We start from the raw sequence: 19,318 nt of genomic DNA, 5'->3' as shown, positions 1-19,318 counted from the left end.
TGTTATATACGGAGTGTGAGCATATATATATATATATATATATATATATATATATTATTTCTAATATTTCCTTATAAAAGAGTTATGATAAAGGAAATTAAGTTATATTACATGGTTAAATTGTACAGTAAATTACTTATGATATATATATATCAATGTTTTAAAAAAGAAATTTTAAATTGTACCTTAAACATTTGAGAAGTATATTAAGTAAATGGCGGAAGTATATAAAAAGTAGAAATTAAGTTATATTACATGGTTAAATTGTACATTAAATTACTTATGATATATATATATACATATCAATGTTTTAAAAAAGAAATTTTAAATTGTACCTTAAACATTTGAGAAGTATATTAAGTAAATGGCGGATATATATATATATCAATGTTTTAAAAAAGAAATTTTAAATTATACCTTAAACATTTGAGAAGTATATTAAGTAAATGGCGGAAGTATATAAAAAGTATTTATGGCATAAATACTTTTTTTTTTTTTTTTAAAAATGGAAGGCTATATTCGCAATCCACTTTTATATGATTACACTCGTCTTAAAAGAAGGGTAAATTACACCTAGGCCCCCTGAGGTTAGGTCATATTTTAGACAAATAAAGATTTTGGTTTTAACTTTCACCTACATCCCATTTTACTTTTTGACTTCTGATACATGTGAATAGACCATTTAATCCTCAATTTTGTAATACAATATATATATATATATAATCTTAAATGACAAAAAAACCCATATATATATATATTCAACACCTATATGTATATGTGTGGGTGTGTGAATATATATATATATATTCAACACCGGCAGCTCCCACCATTAACGACTCCATCACCACCAACGTCCCACCCTAACACCTCCCTGCACCACCAATCCACCCAAAACCAAACTGCACCCCTACCCAACACCTCATCACCACCACCCACCTAAAACCAAATCCAAAAATATACAAAATCCCATCCCAACCACTGTCGAAATGAACGTTGATGACAAAGAATCGAAGTCGAAGTCGAAGTCGATTGTTGAAGACGATGCTGAAAAGCAAGTTGATGTCGGCAGCGGGTGTCGGATTACAACCTCTACGGTGGCCCAATCAATATATCTTGGCAGCGAGACATCGGATTACAGGCTTACAGCCTTGACGGCAAAAATCCTCATCTCGTGCTCCGGCGGGAGGGTTTGTGAGAAGGGAGAAAATTAATGAGGTAGCTACAGTCGCGTATCTATGTGTGAGGGTTTGTGTGGAGAGAGGTAGCTACAGTTGCGGCAGCGGTGAAAGAGGTCGTGGTGGAGGTGGTCGCGATAGCGACGGGAGAGACGATGGGATCGATTCGCCGATGACGACGATTTGTCAAATCAAATGGCGACGACAGTGGAGAAGACGGCAATGATGTCGAAGCCTCCTGCAGCGTTGAATCCTTGTCTTCTTTCTTCGATTTAGGATTTCTTTCCCACTTTCCACCAAATCACACACACATATATATATCACCCACACCATATACCACCCCCCGCCGGCCTGCCGAATCACAGCTCCACAACCCACAGCCACATCCGACGCCACATCCGACGCCATCATCGCTGATTGCTCTGATTAGACGCCCATACCCAGCTAGCTACTTAGGTACCACAGTGAATTGATTGGTGAACCTTTTATTCTGAGCTTGCATATCTTTACGATGCTTTGTCGTCACTTGGGAACACGCTGATATGAACTGGGTTTTGCTACTTGGAGCTTGCCAGAATTGAGTTTTGTTTCGCCGACACTATGAGCTCGCCGGAACTGGGTCAGTTTAGTTCTGTCGTTCGTCGCTGGAGAAGAATTGGGTTTCGCTAAGCCTGTAATCCGAATTAAGTTTGGTTTCGCCGACTACAGTTGATTCCGATGGGAGGGTTTGTGTGTATTTGCGTATCTGTGTGAGGGTTTGTGTGTATTTGCGTATTTGTGTGAGGGTTTGTGAGAAGGGGAAGAGAAAGGGGAAAAAGAGAGGTAGAGAGGTAGAGAGGGAGAGAGAGGAAGGTTCACAGAAAGGCGGGGGCAATGGGTAGTTTGGTAACAAAAATAATTAATATGTGGTCAAAGGGTAGTATAGTTTTAAATTGATATTTGGGGTGCAAGTGAAATGTTAAATCACTTATTCATATATAGGTAAAATCTAAAACCAAAATGTTCATATAGGTGTAATATGACCTAACCACAGGGGGTCTAGGTGTAATTTACCCTAAAAGAAATGGCATATCTAATCTTAACTTTACAAATTAATAATTACTTTTTTTCAAATATCATGGTAAGATCTTTTGGTCTCCCCTCTTTCTCAATTAAGTAACATTTTTGATATCTTGCCTTTTTTGTTATCCCTCTAATTTACTGTCTTTCTAAACCCTTTCTCTATTTTGTATTAACTTTCTGTTTTCTCATTAAGGTAATGAAAGATTTCACAAATAAAAAAAATAAGGATGTAATTGATCTCTTCTCTCTCATTACGGTAATGAAAGATTTCACAAATAAAAAATAACAGATTAGAACAACATAAATAATCATGTTAGCATAAAAAAAAAAAAATAAAATAAAATAAAATTTGAATAATAGTGATGAGAATGGTAATTTATTTTTTATTATTATTATTTTTTCTGTTTTATGCTTTGAGTTTACATTTAGATTTTGTTTTTCTTAATGTGATTTTTAATACTTAATTTGGATGGTGATGGGAATGGTAATATTTTTTATAAAAAAAAATTCATTTCTATTTTATGCTTTGAGTTTAGTTTGATTTTTTTCCTTGATATAATTTTTAAGAATGTATTTGAATATTTAAGTTTACACTATACTTGTTGATAAAGGAAATCTCAACTCTCGTGACAATAAAATTAAAATACTAGGAATTTTGTGAAAAAAGAGAGTAAAGAAAGTAAATAAGATAAGAATAAAAAGTTTATAGTGAAAGGGGATAGATTTGAAATTATAAAATGAGGGATGATGTATTAATGAGTTTAAGAACTTTCTTATCATTTTCTTTAAAGTAATAACAATACATGCATACTCATAATTGAGTAGGCCATCCCTATTCAGTGACGTGGTCCAATCATAAATATATAAATAATTTATAATTGCAAAATTAGAAAAGTGATAAATAATAACATTTTTTGGAATAAATTCAATCTGATTTCTTTATTTATGTCTTTAAAAGAAAAAGAAAAATTAAGTGCAATTATACAAAAGTGAAGTGCTCTCAAAAAAATTATAGAAACATTTAAAAATTATTTAAACACATATCTGATATTGGAAATTTGTCACTAACTTTAAACAACAAACAATTGTTAAAATAAATATTCTCAAGAGGATTCTCTCATTTTATTTGTTAGTACCTAAATTTTAGGTTGTACGTAGTATCTATTTGCATGGCAAATATACAACAGTAATTCACTTAATTGAAAAGAATGATTAAAGAAAAATTGAAAACCCAAAAGAGAATAATTTCCTTTAAGCCAATTTTTTCTCCATCAACCATTTCTTTTCTCACAAACCAATTAATTTCTATTTCACCAATACTCCATTTCTTCAAAACTCATTCAACATTGACCTCTCACACTGAGGTATAAGGTCAATTTCAAAATAAATATTTCAAAATTTTCTACAGCATTCATGAATTAAATTAAAAGCAGACAAAGTAAATGAAAATTAGGTGAATAAATTATTAACAAAGTACTTTGTTATTATTGGATCTTCGTCATCAAGCTAACATGTTGAATGGTTGTGCGCTCATCCAGCCTTCGTTATCGATGAACTTCATGCTAGTTAACGTCGACAATGTCTTTTGATCCAGCTTCATTTCCCATGCAACACGCCCTGTATTATTTGATCCCAATCCTTTGGAGCCATGCTCAGCAAACATTATTTGATTCCTGATTGTATAAACAATTTAGTACAACAAAAAATATTATAACACAAAATGAGAATATTTATACAACTTTCGCTTTTCAATACAATATATAATGAACATCTAAGAACCTAGATTATCACACTCAAAAACTCACAAAATTATATGATTTCAAATTAAGAAATGACAAGTCTAGTACAACATAAAGATTTTGTCAATTGTTAAATGTTGGTTAAAGATTGGGAGAAGTATCCCCCAAAAAAAAAAAAAAAAAATTTGCTACAAAAAAGGCTCAAGTAAATACCTAATATTTTAAAACATATTGACTGTCAATTTTGACAATTTTTTAAAGAAAAGTTGAAAACCCCCAAGATTCAATTTTCTTTTTCCACTTTTGGTAGCACTGTTATATGTGGATTTAGTTTCACATTAATGAACACATGAATTTGATTTGGTCACGAGGGTTTTAAAGGGTTAAAAGAAATATTATATATTTTTGTACTACCACATTAATATTAAGGTTAATGTAGTTATAAATAAGTTTAGAGGTCTTACTCTCTACCACCAGAATTCCAAATGTCCCATCCCTCAGGGGCAACAATGTCTGAGAAGGTTGAATTGTAAAATACAACTCTGGCATAATCTCTCCATGGTCTTCCCAGATAGGTTTGTATACTCCCAAACACATTGCAATTCTTAAATATAAAACCACTAGGTTCATCCTTGCTAGCTCTTCCCTGTGCTGTGATAACACCTATGCCGCCATTTTCAGATCTTGAAATTACTGAAAGGGAAGATCTCTAAAAACAAAGAAATAAATCAATTAATTAAATTGTCACTTTTGATAACTTCATAAACATATATTTTTGGCCAAATCACCAAATTGATCATAATATATTCAATATATATATATATTTTTTGTTTATAAATCAATGTACGTATTTGGTAATTATAATAAAGATAAACCACTGCGTACGTATCAAAATGATGTGATGAAGCCTGCAAAAATAGTTACTAGTTTGATAGAACAAAGAAACAAATCAATTAGACCACTACATATATATGGTATATTCATGTTTGTTTATATATCATTGTACATATTTAGTAATTTGTGACATGGTTTGAAAATGATACAAAATGTAAACAACTACAAAATCAAATTATGTGATGAATTAGCCTATAAAAGTACTTAAAATCTTGACTCAACTAAGAAAAACAAATCAATTAAATTTCACTTTTATTAAATTTATAAATATATCTTCATGGGTAAAATCGCCAAAATTTAAAATGCTGTATAATTTATAGTGCTGTATAAATGCTTACATATATATTCGACATTGTTTACACATTTGATAATAATTTGTGACTGGCTTGAAAAATGATACAAAAGGAAAACCCTGAAAATCAAATGAACGACTACCAACTTTATAAAAAGGATTATAAATGTGTCCAATTCAAGTTGGATGAAGTTCATCCAATTTGAGTACGTGGCCCAATCAGTTCAGTGCATGACAAGTGTTCATCAATAGTATTGAATTTAAGTTGGGTATTACCCAACTATTTGGGTTGACCCGTTTAGAACTCTTTATTTTTTTTTTGGGCTTGCTTTCATCGACAACCTCCACCCCTTCTCTCTCTCTCTCCACTACCACCTCCTCCCACCGTGGCCACCTTGATGTGTCTAAGACCCTGGCGGTGGCTCCAAAGATCTACGACGGATGGTAGAGAGCAGCAACATAGAGTTGGCCTGTGATGATCTGCGAGGGGTTAACGAAACCGGAAAAAGGCTGAAGAAGGAGCCGGGAGGAAAGGCACGAGTTAGAACTACGCGCAGGAGCGTGTTGGGCACGTGAGTTGTGATGATGAACTTGAAAGACGCCAGTGAGTTTGCCTATTACAGTGGCGATGATGTTTGGGCAGTGGTGATATCGTTGTTTGCCAAAGGTGGAGATGGTGATGGGTTGGCCGCTCTTTACACTTTTTTTTTTCAGAGTATCTGTCACTCACTCACTCACTCTCGCTCTACTTTTGACAAATGGGTCTTAGGGCATCTCCAATGGACTCTCCGAATTCAGGCTCTCCAAATTTGCCACATCAGCATTTTCCCATAGCCACGTCAGCATTTTAGAATTTTCAAATTTTATTTATCGGATGTACTCCAATGGTGCATAATCCCTCTCCAAAAATATTATTATTTTAATATTTTTAAAATTTAAAATAAAATTTATTTTTTAACTTTTTCCTAACGGCTATATTTATTTAGCCAATATGTATGAAATCTTGATTAATATCATTTGATTTATTAATTTATAGTGAAAACAAAGACATATTTTTTTTAAATAAAAAAATTATATTTGAACTAAACAATGAAAGGTTTCTAATATCATTTGAAATAAACAATTAAAGGTTTTTTTTAATAAAAAAAATAAGTAAATATGTATATAATTATTTTTAAATTTTTTTTTTTCAAAAAATAGGTTTTTGTGCCAATATAGCCGTTAAGGCACTGTTTGAAACACTTTTATCTATTTTTTTTTTAACTTTTTTTTGCCCAAAAAAGCCTTCAAAGGCACTATTTGTGTCAGCCAAACAATGTCTTAACGGCTCTTTGATTCAACTATTTTGAGGGGAAAAAAAAGGAAAAAAAAAAAAAAAAAAGAAGACCAAAATCAGCCAAAAAAACTATTTTTTTTCTTTTTCAGCCAAAGAGGCTTTACCAAGGCTAAAACACTGTTTGGGCCATAATTAAAAAAGAAAAAGAAAACTGATGCGGGCCCGCATGACAGGCCCGCAATTCACCAAATCACTATTGGTTTTTGGAGACTTTGATCAAGATTGTCTTAATGGGGCCTACAATTTGAAGAGTCCATTAGAGCAGCTCAGTCTTCAAATTTAGCCCAGAATCGCCGGAAGTATCACCATTGGACTTGCTCTTATGGCTTTTGGGTGTGTTCTCACTTTGAAGGCTTTGTTTGGGAGACCTGCTTTATTTTTGCTTGTGTGTGGTGATTTATTGGCAGACTCGATCTTCGGTGTAACGGCAGACTGCAACTGAGATGACGGTGACGGTGAAGTGAAAGAACAGGACGGGACGATTTGAAACAATTTGAAACAGCATGAGTTCTGAACGGGTCAAACCCTAATAAATGGTAATACCTAACTTAAATCCAATATTATTAATGGACACTTGTCATGCAATGATTGGCCACGTACCAAATTAGATGAACTTCATCCAACCACATATTGTCCAAAAATATCTTCTATGGTAAACACCAAATTTACAATGTTACCATAATATATATATATATATATATATATATATATATATATATATATATATCAGCATATACACATCAAATGATGTTATAATTAGCCTACAATAAATACTTAAAAAGTTTGATAGAACAAAGAAACAAATCAATTAAGTTGAGAAATTTAACAATAAATACCTTAAAAAGTTTGATAGAACAAAGAAACAAATCAATTAAATTGAGAAATTTAACTTCATAAAGATATTTTTATGGTTAAATCACAACATGGACATATAATACACAGAGTTTGTTTATATGTCAATTTATACCGTTGGTAAATTTGTGACATGGTTGAAAATGATACAAAGGGTAAACCACTATAATACAAAAATACTTGAAAAGTGTTATAGAACAAAGAAACAAATCAATTAAATTCTGACTTTAGTTTTTATCTTCAGGGGTAAATCACCAAATTTACAATCGTGTATTAATGCATTCACATATATGCATGTTTGTTTATATATGCACATACGTGCATGGTTTGAAAAATGAGTCAAAATGGTTAACCACTACAAATCAAATGATGTGATGAAGCCTAAAAAAAAACATACACCAGTTTGAAAAAAAAAAACATACACAAGTTTGAAAAAAACAAAAAAACACACTTCTACTTAGATACATACCTCATATATAGATTGGCCTGCACCAAAAATGAAATCAACGGACCCTTCAATGGTGCACAACTTGAAGTAGTGTCGCCCTTGATGATCCCACAAAGTGTCCTGAAACCCCAAGAATCCACACCTATAGAAGGCAGATTTATCGCCCAATATCCAAGCCGCCACTGCCACCAACACTTGATTATTGCTTGTTGGTGGATTGTTGTAAGAATTCTGTTGAACACATAAATTAATTAGAATCAATGATTTACAGTTCACACATATATATACATACACTATAAATGATTTCAATTTTTTAATTCTTACCCTAAAAGTTATGCTCTTGGCAACAATATTATCAGCTTCAGACGTGAAAGTAGCACTTGTGGTAATTGAGCCATGCGCATCCCAAACAACACTAGTTTTTCTTTTCCCTTCTCCTTTAAGATAGATAAATGGCTTGTCTTTAGGAATTGTAACTTGTTCTCTGCAAAGTTCACAAACAATAAAACATATTAACACACACACACACACACACACACACACACATATCATCAATCACAGGAAATCGATCACACGGCAAATCGATGGAGCCCATAGTTTCCGATCATTCCAATCGATTAACTTTGATTCTAAAAGTAGCAACAAGAACAACAGTAGTTTTATGGTAATAAATGGACGGAAGGAGGAGGACGGTGACCGGAGTGAGAGCACTTCCGAGGACGAAGGGATGGAGGATTATAGGCGCAGAGGCTACCACGCCGTCCGCGTCAGCGACGCCTTCAAGGGCGGATCCGGCGTTGGCGACGTCGGCTTGTGCACGCCTGCGATTGATAGAACAGCAGGCAAGATGGGTTGTGGATGAAATTCGGCAGTGCTCAGATGGTGGAGAGACGGCGACGAGCTTGGCCCGTGGCGACGGGCTGGTGCAACGGTGGGCGACCGGCTGGTTCGGAAGTGGATGACTCACGGCGGCTGCGGCTGTAGATGAACTGCGGCAATGCCCGGCTAGACGGATTCGGCAAGGACGGGTTGGCGCAGCGGTGGGCGACGGGCTGTGGAGAGGACTCACCCGCGATGGGGTGGTTTGCGGAGTGATGGCAGCGGCGAGCTCTGCCGGTGGAGGGCTCGGCTCTTGTACAGTTTGGGGATGTTGTTGGAGTTTGCATGGTTTGTTTGGTTGCGGAGAAAGTTTACGAAGGTTGGAGTACGAAGGTTGGAGTAGGAGCGAAGAAAAAGTGAGATCAAACTACGTCGGAGGAAGACAAGCAGTGGTGTTTCAAAGGGGCAGTTTGGGAATCAAATTATAATATACAGTAGATTTTCATGATTTTTGGCATTTAACCTCCTTAAAATCTTCCTAGAGTAGAATTGACTCCATTTGGAGTTTCACCTCCATAAACTCATTTTTTTGAATTATCCCTATATAATATATACATATGTGCATACATGTATGTATGTATATATATATATATATATATAATAGTAGTAATACCTGTACTCGCCGGCTTTGATGTAAATACAGATCCATTCGCTATTGTTTGAGGGAATGGAGTCGATAGCAGATTGAATGGTTTTGAAATTGCCATATCCTGATGCATCAACATATATTGTAGGAAGAGTTGAGGGATTGATCGAGCCGAATTTTCGATGAAATTGAGCATTTGCTAGGCCGAAGCCGAAAAAGAGAGCAATGCATAAAATGTGATGCAACAAAGTGAAAGCCATGGGAGGAAGAATGCTGCAAACTTAAAACAATGCTAGTGAAAGTTATATATTAAAGTCAAAGGTATGGAATGGAATACTCCGTTGACAGATTCTAAAGATTTTAATTTATAGTATGTTTTAATTAGCTGATCTTAAAATTTTCATAAGGTAATTTTGTTTTTCCATTTTTTAAACTTTTAGATTCTATTCTTCTAAAAATTATATTTCTGAATATTACAGTTTACATTTATAAGTCTCTCTTCTCACTTGCTTAAATATATCCTTTGAAATCTGATCCAAGAGTCCTCTCACGACAATGACAAGAGGCATGAACTCTATGTGTTTAATCATATAATTGAGATGAATTTTTTTTAACTATGTAAAAGATCAAATTAGTCATCTATTGAATCTTTTAATTTATTAGTTAAACAAAGAGCACAGCTAATTACTCTCCTGATAACATTACTTGAATATATATATATTCCTTTGTAGAATCAAGAAAAGCATATTTTACATGCATAGATTACTCGACATGGCCTTGAACCTATTTGATTTAGCTCTGTAATCAGCTCCAATTGATGCTATCTAGCCAATGAGAATTTGACAGACTATATATGCATTAAAAGTATAAGATGTTGAGGATTTAGAATCAGCCAACAAACTCAATATAACAATTAGAAAAACCCAATGAAAATTGAAGTGGGTTGGTTGAACTTCGAAGTGGCCAAAATCCTAAGGACCAATTTGGTTCAGTAGTAATGAGCAGTATTCAAATTTTTTGAAAAACTCTCAAATGTCCTTTTAAACTAGTCATTATATTTTTTAAATTTATAATACTTATTTACAAAACATATTTTAATATTTTTACTTTCAATTTTTTTGCAATAAATAAATATTACTAAACATGTTTCCGATTACCATTCAAAAGAAGATACCACAAAACACCATTTTTCTTTTTTATCTTTTTTTTTTTTTTTTTTTTTCGTCGAATTAAAAGAAAAACGCTAAAACAAAATGTGTACCAAATAGACCTAACTCTCTACCATGTAAAGGTATGGGCATTTGCCCTCTCTCCCACAATACTTGAGTTTTTTTTAATATAGAGCAAGCACTTGACCATTACAATGGTATCAAATTCAGTTCTTAATTTAGTGTCATAGTTCTTAATTTAGTGTCATGTAAAGGGTCCACCCAAGTAGAGTCCGGATCTGGTCATTAAGTGGGGAAGAAGGGTGGTCCAACTACTACGGAGGCTTTACAAGTTGTGTGGGAGAAGAATGTTAGAGGGGCTTGTCCTACATCGATCGAATTAGGATAATTTGATTGGAAAGGACCTAGGCATATATAAGCGTAAATACATTACTATCAAACAGCTTAAACTTTTTTTGTGAGATGGCAAGCACATTATCCGTTACAAACAGCTTGCCTAAATTTACTACAGTGGATCCTCACGTAATTTGTTGTTATTCATATTATTTATTTAATTTTTTTTAAGTACAAAGAGTGATAAATTAACAATAAAAATGCTATGTCGGATTGCATAGAATTGTTAAATTTGTTAAATTTTCTCGAATTCCAATTTAAGAGATATTCCTATTTTCATAGGCTACTAGTACATACGGGAGCTAGTATTAGCGCTCTACAAACATTCTTAGGTGCTCCACACTCCTCTCTTTAAATGAAATTACAAAAAAAATTCCTAACATCACGCCCAACAAATATTGAACACAATTTTTTTTATTTTTTATTATTCATGCTCTGTTCGGTAGAAAGGAAAAAAATTAAATAGAAGGGAGGGAAGAAATGATGACTGAGATATTCCCATGGAAGAGATTAAGTGTTTACCTCTTTTTGGTCGATTGGTTGGAAGACAATGGAAAAAACTGACAATTTAATTTGATCTATAAGATAAAATAAAAGATATATTTTAATTTATTTTTACCATTAAACCCATCCCTTATTTTATTTATGGGATTTATTAAATATTTATGAAGGGTGATGTAGTAATTAAAAACTTCTATAATAGATTTACTTGTCTTCTTTCCTATCTTCCGCAATATGGGCAATTAAAATTTGTGAAGGAGGACTCATCCTTCCTATTATCCTTTATAATGAATAAAATTTGTTTATTCTTTCCTATTTTTCTTTCACCCCTCTTATTTTCTTCCTATTTCCCAAAAATTAGTAAAATTACCATGTTATTTCCTTTTGAGAATGAGGTGAATACCACTGCCTCACGCTACTCTAAATTAAAATTTTGTATCTTTTGTTACATGGGTCATATGAGAAAGGGAAAGTCAGAAACTCATATAGTATAAAAAATATTGGGTGAGAAGTATTAGGAGAAATTTGTGACACAAGAAGAAAATTAGACCTAGTTCAAATCTTCCTAATTAATCTATGTTGAGACAACTCGCTGATCTAAACCCTAAATTCATAAAATAACCCCGCATTCAACAAAATCTAAGAGAGAGAGAATGTTATGTTATTGTTTTTTTCGGGTAAGTATGAATGTTATGTTGTTGGCACAGAGGGAGATAAAACGCAAGCTACAGAACACGAGAGGAATCCTAGCCTAATTGAGAGAAGGGCAAATAGGACATTATTATTATTATTATTATTTTTTTTATTTTTTTGTAGTTAAAGGATTCTTTTGTAATTTTATTTTAGAAAATTAAGAAAGTCGAGGGCCTTAGTATTTGAATATCAACTCCCTAAAAAAATGGAAAAAAAGAGTGCTTAAGCGATTCATACTCGCTCACCTCATTAGTTGTTTTGGTATCATTAAATTACTTATTTCTTATTTGTATTTTGTCTTAAAAATATATATTTTTAAGACAAAACTATCCTTTTAAATATTTCTTTCCTCTCCTCATCTCATCCATATATATATATATATATATATATATATATATATATAGTAATGTTGAATTGCTGGCAATTAGTTAATTGACTTTTATTTTTTTTATTTTAAGAAACTTACATTTTCTTTTCATACCATTAAATATTTTTAAAGAAAAATGAGGACAATTTATTAAAAGAAACAAAAAATAAAATAAATTGGCTACTTTTTGCCAAATTCACAAGCTGAGACGAAGTAAAATTAATTTAAAATTAAAAGTCATCATTTTTAGTTTTTTTTTCCACACTTTATCAATTCTATTGATATATTATGAAAAAACTTAGGATTTGCAATGATGTTATACATATTTTGACATGTTTTTACCGATCAACACTTTAAACATTTAATTTATCAAAAAAATTAAAAATTAAAAAACACAGAAAACATTTAGATAAATATATAATAATATATTAAGAGTTGTTTTGCAGAATCTTTTTAAAAAAAATTATGAAGCCAATTGTAGTCTCCTAATTCTAAATTAGTTGCTGAACAAATTCAAAATATTTTATTAAGCTGAGTATAAAATATGGATCAATCTTGAAATTTGAGTTTTGATTATAATCAATACTTTCAAGCAATCTTTATTTAATGTCCATTTTATTTATCTCTTTTGATTAATTTTATTTGGTTTCTGTTGCTGCTTGCAAATTTGTTGAATTGAATAAACAATCGGTAGTGATAGGAAAGCTAAGCCAGAAAAGGCATACAATTCATGAAGCAAAGCATTAAAATGAAGAACATGCTCCAAATCTGTGAAGAAAAATAGAGCGTAAAATTCTACAACGGAACCACCATGGGAGAAACGCAGCAACAGGAGTGACCCAAAGGTAGTTTTTTTAAGTCCTTAATTTGTAGTATTCTAATGAAGAATTATGTTCTCTATTCATTTAAAATCATTTAGTATATGTTTCATAATTTATCAATAGAATTGATAAAGTGTGGAAATAAACTAAAAATGATGACTTTTAATTTTAGATTAATTTTACTTCGTCTCAGTGGGCGAATTTGGCAAAAAGTAAACAAATTATTTTATTCTTGTTTCCTTTAATAAATTGTCTAGTCCGGTCCTATCATTTTTCTTTAACAATATTTAATGGTATGAAAAGAAAATATAAGTTTCTTAAAATAAATAAATAAAAAAGAAAATTTAATTAACTAATTGCTGTAAGATTAGATGCTAAGGCTATAATTACAAGTGAGTATATAAAAAATAATAATAATAGAGTAAAAAATGGGCCAATTAAAGGTTAGTCCCCAAAAAGAAAAATATAATTAAACTGATCATCAATATTTGTATCATTTAGTGAAGCAACCATTTAGTTTTTTCATATCCCCTTTCTATGGGTGTGTATTGTATGTGAATATATGTGTATATACATTAATAGGAAAATTGGTATGAATTATGAATTATATATATGTGATGAATTTTCACTTACCAAAAAAAAAAATTCTATATATAAAGAATTTCAACCGCTCCCGCAAAAAGTGAGCCACACGATCCATTTTTTAGGTATTTGGGAAAGAGAATTAATTAAGAAAGAATCTTTGCAATAAGGAAACAAATAATAATCCTTTTTTTCTCTCTCTTCTCTCCACGTTCTCTCTTTCTCTCTCTTAGTTAGTATCCTCAACCAATCTGTCTCTTTCTCTCTCTTGGGAAGACCCTCAACCTTATTATGCGAGCTATTAGTGTTGATAGCATTCTTAGACAGTAATTTCCCAATAAGACAATTAAAACACCATTAATCCACCCGGTGGCATAGAGAGAGGCAAGGATAAAATGCAGGTGGATAGACTCTTTGACAGAAAGACAAATTGTTAACTATAAGAGAGAAAGAGACAGATTCTTTGAGGGTTAATCAAGAGAGAAGAAACAGATTGGTTGATGTATTAACCAAGAGAGAGAAAAAGAACGTGGAGAGAAGAGAGAAAAAAATGATTATTTGTTTCCTTCTTGCAAATGATTCTTTCTTCATTAATTCTCTCTCCCAAATCCCTAAAAAAAGGAATCGTGTGGCTTATAAACGGAATTTTGGAAATAAGAGTTTGACGAGTATTTTGGACCTAAATAACAATTTTTAATGCATATATAATTAATTTACTACCAAATTGAAAAATTAACTTTAAAAATAGACTAATTTGTTATTTAAGACTCTTGAATCTATTTAAGTGTAATTTTTCCTATAATGTAACAACACTAATCTTGCAATAGTAGAAATATAATTTTTTAGAAGAATATAACCTAAAAGTTTATAAAATGGAAAAAAAAAAAAAAAAAAAAAAAATTACCTTTTGAATTATTATATAATAGATCTTCAAATTTATGGTAATCAATTTTTATTATTTATTATTTATTATTTATTATTATTATTATTTTTTGAGTTACTCTCTCAAATATCAATCCTTCATTTCCAATTTTTTTTTTTGAGTTAGTCTCTCAAATATCAATCCTTCATTTACAATTTGTTTGCGGCATTCTTCCCATGGCCACTTTGTTGCATCACATTTTTTGTGCATGCATTTCTCTCTTTCGGCTTCGACCTAGCAAATTGTCAATTGCATCGAAAATTCGGCTTGATCAATCTATTTGTATTTACTTGGCCGCCCATTAAAAATTTACAAAGTTTATCTTCATCATAAGTACATTAAAATGTAAAAATTTAACATCTAATCACCATAATTAAAATGTTATTTGACCCTGTGGTCCATATACTCTCACACTAACATAATATGAATATGTTCTCTTATGCACATATGTTGTATCATGTGGTATTATAAAATGAAGGATGATGTATTAATGAGTTTAATAACTTTCTTATTATTTCCTTTCAAGAAATGACAAGACTTGCATACTCATTATTATGCTCTATCGGGCCTTGGTCTGATGGACACAAACACTTTTATAAAGTATCGTGTTCATATCTGATATCAACATTTTATAGACAATTCTAGATATTTATTCGATACTTTATTCTTATGTTTATAATTTTAAAAATAATTTATATTATTTCAGATATCATCTTGGCTACCTTTTTATTCGGAGAATATTTAACAATAGTTTTCATTGAAATGAACGGCACATCTACAACGCTTCGTCCGTCAATACATTGCAGATATTTTCACTTTCTTGTCTTTTTTTTAAAAAAATTGACATTAAGCACATAGTAAAGTATTTGAGAAAATATAACTATAGTGACAAAATATGATAATAATACTGTATCATATATAAACTAATATATTATTTTTCATTTTCAAATAGCTTCAACTTCTAGCTTACATAACTTTAATATAGTAATTGCAAATTAATTAAATTCTATAATTATCTTAATCAATAGAAATATAAATGAAAAATTATATTTATATTAGTCATATTCACATCGTGTTCATATCTTAAATTTATTTATTTATTTATTTTTACATGTCACCAAATCCGTGTTGTAAAATGATTTACATGTCACATATTTATTGTTGAAAAATGATTTTGGGGCCAGGGGTGCCCCAAAAGCATTACTCTTTTACAGCAAATTGTTGGAAATAATTTTTATTTATTTATTATTTTTAAAAGAAATATCAATTAGGAACATGAAAAGTTGAAAACTAAACATTTTGATGAATTGTTTAATGAAAAAAATTAGGAACAGCTTGTGTTGTGTATATTGTGTTATGTTTTCGCTTCAAATCTATGAATCTAAATGCCTTTTAATGTTAGGTCGGTAGTATGTAATTGATATTTTAAAACTAAAAGTACTAAAAATTTAATTATTCAAGACACTAACTCTACGTCACCGAATATAGCAATATATATATATGTATAAAATGTTTCCAACTAGAGTGTCTACAATCAATTCAAGAACATCAAACCAGATAGAAGGGAGAAAAAAATTTCTTCCATTTTTATTTATTTTTGGGTAAATAAATTTCTTCCAATTATGTTCTTGTAATACATATTTAATCAAAAGTTCAAGTGTCATGATCAAACACTTGCATAACGTCTGCTACTTAAATAGTTCAACATTAGTGACTTCTTTTCAATTATAATCCATGCAACTATCGAAATATATATATATATATATAACTCCAACAATAAATTGTTTGTTTTCGAGGAGGCTAGGATATGACGGCGTTGGAAGGGATCCGGAAAATAAGTAAGTTCTTGAAGTCTATCTTTCAAACCGTACTTCTAACGTAAATGGTGTGTGTATTGTGATATGGAGGGAAAAATTCCCCTCCAATAAAAGTCATCCATGTAGCCACAATATAAATCTTATTTTTAATCTCTTGATGGGTTACAAGAGCCCAACCCTGTTCAAGCCCGGATAAAGACACCAGCGGCCCAAGGTCGCTAATGTTGAGTTTCCAATCATTTAACAAAGTCATTTGGACCTAGATACATTTGGCCCAAATTCATTTAAAGAAGGAACCAGTCCTGCTAACCGAATGATTGTTCAAGGAAAGTTTGGCATGGAAAGAATTGTGAAAAGGAAAGAACTTTATTTTGTAAATAAAACTGTATATGGAATAAATTGGAGGACAATCAAGGCGAGTCCTACCATAATTGTGCCACCTTTTTGTATATAAATAGAGGCATATATCTCCAATAAAAATCATCGAGCAATATACTTTTCTCTTTGAATATTCTTATTGCTTATTATTAGAGAATCTCCAACTCATGACGAATTTACATAACAATTTTGAATTATTTAATTTTAGCTCCAACAATTGTTACATAACTTTTACAAACTTGCTTGATATATGGTTGATTCTTTAATGGAATGAGAAAGAAGGATGAAAAAGGAAATATGTTGCTTTGACCGTGTAAAATGGTTGTGTATTTTACACAATTTTTTTACGTATTAGTGATGTGGTAATGTATCTTAACAGATTACTGGAGATGAAAAAAATTTACACATTATACAAAAGAATATTTTAACATACAAATTTTGCACAGTCGATATACGTGTTCTAAGTGAGGAAAAAATATATATATATTCTTTTATTTAAAAAAAAAAAAAAAATCATCCAACTATCTATCAATTTTTAGTATCAAGGCAAGAATTACATTTTCCAATAAAAACTTTTGTGAGTGCTTACATGAACGAGTAAATAGGCTGCATAATTTTACAACATGTTCAGATTCACCATTTATTAAGATGTTGCCATGTTTACCAATTCGAATTGTAAATAATTTTCTTCCACAAACAAATTTTTTTTCCTTGCTAATAATTGGTAAGTTGGTGTTTCTAGGACTTAAATTCCGTATCTATACTATCCTATTAAAAGTTTAAACACTTTTTATTTTTATATCTGTATTCTATATTACTATTTAAAGTGTATAGATTTTTTTTTTTTTGTATATACATTTTTTTGCATTTTTTTATTAATAATAAGTTATATAAATCACTTTTTGAATGTTCAGTTATTGATTTATTATTTCTTTGTCTTTTACGCTTCTTGGTTTTTTAGTTTAAATGTCAATAAATTTTTTTTTAATTTTCTATATAAATTTTTAATATGTCAATCAAGTATATACTTTCTTTGAATTTCTTTCGGTGCATTTATATTTATTTATTGACTTATTATTTACATGTTCAAATAATTAATGAAAGAATTTTCAGGTTGGTAAACAGTTTGATTCATAAAAAAGGACTTCTAGTTTACCATATTTCTATTCACTAATTAATCAATTAAATATTTTTCAATTTACACCCTAACGAAAGATGGTTGACTTTGGTAAACGATTTCTTTTATTAAGAAGCCGCCTAAATCCACTATTTAATCAATGGAAGGATTTTTAAGTTGTTCATTAATTATTAAAGGACAGCTAGCCTAATGATATAATCTTTCATCTTAATGAGAAAGAAAGTTTCGAAATGGTTAAAAGCGTGTATGAAAAATAATTTAACTAATAATTTAACTATCGTACAATCCGCACAAGACACATTTCTTCACTTAATACAACTCCTCACTGTTTTTTCGTCGCCCTAAAACTTTCTTATAGATTTCTAATTTAATATAACTTGCAGCATGTGAGATTTTAATTGTATATATAAAAAGTGTTGCCCCAATTAATTGGCCAATTTTATTTTTTCGAATTGTATTGCCCCATTTTTTTTACGCATTAGTAATACGTTTGTACATTTTCTTTATATATATATATATATTGGTAATACCGGATTGGACAAATAAATTTGCATGGAAGGAAAAAAATGGAACAAAAAATAGAATTGATTATTCCTAAAGCGTTTAAATAGAAGTTAATAACACTTAAAATTTTATTGCATCACTAAATTTTACTCCACTAAAAGTTCAACTACATAAGAATGACTGAATAAGTACTTAATTTGTTCAGAATTAAATGTTGAAATAAGAATGATTGAGATTAGTAATTAGTTGTTAGAAGGGAGGAAGATAGTGCAAGACTCGAACATACGCCCTCAAACACGAAGAGCAACTCAATCAAATTTTCTTTAATTAACAAATAACTCAGTTGTAAATTTATGTCATTTTATTTGTTAATAAATATTTTTAATGTTTTAATTTTGTTAAGGGTAAGAGCGTAATTTTCTTTTCTCAATACTTAGAAAAGTTTTGTGGAAATCACATTAACATGTCTTTCACTTTGTAAATATCTTTTTGCATTTGTATATATTCAAGCTGCTATTAATTCATATTTGTAAAATTATTTTCATATTATGTTATCTATTTTTTTATTTCTTAAATCAGAATGTAATGATATTCGCATGACAAACTTGTTATTTAGTTTCTCGACTGTTTCATACTCGGTATTATTTAATTTCCAACCATCCATCAAGAGGTGATACCTATATAAGAATATGTGGCTATAATAATTATTAATGAAATCGTGAAATGTTATCCCAATTATATAACATGCAATGTTGCTGTTAATCATATTT

The 19,318-nt window shown here is 30.8% G+C and overlaps 1 protein-coding gene across 1 annotated transcript; it reads right to left on the bottom strand.

Annotated features, from left to right (window-relative positions):
- Window positions 1–3,738: 3,738 nt before the first annotated feature.
- On the bottom strand, window positions 3,739–9,523 carry LOC132301152 (probable pectinesterase 29). The gene is made up of 5 exons (XM_059798429.1): window positions 9,291–9,523; window positions 8,123–8,282; window positions 7,820–8,029; window positions 4,441–4,685; window positions 3,739–3,910 (listed from the first exon to the last, which is right to left on the bottom strand). Exons 1-5 carry the CDS (start codon window positions 9,521–9,523, stop codon window positions 3,739–3,741), a joined length of 1,020 nt encoding a protein of 339 aa, XP_059654412.1.
- Window positions 9,524–19,318: the final 9,795 nt, after the last annotated feature.

The sequence above is a fragment of the Cornus florida genome, unplaced genomic scaffold, assembly GCF_030987335.1.
Source record: "Cornus florida cultivar Cherokee Brave unplaced genomic scaffold, ASM3098733v1 CherokeeBrave_3.0.0_Hap2_Chr03, whole genome shotgun sequence".
In the NCBI taxonomy this organism is placed as follows: Eukaryota; Viridiplantae; Streptophyta; class Magnoliopsida; order Cornales; family Cornaceae; genus Cornus; species Cornus florida.
The sequence above is the reverse complement of the archived record's forward strand: the minus strand, read 5'-3'. Positions and strand labels throughout refer to the sequence as shown.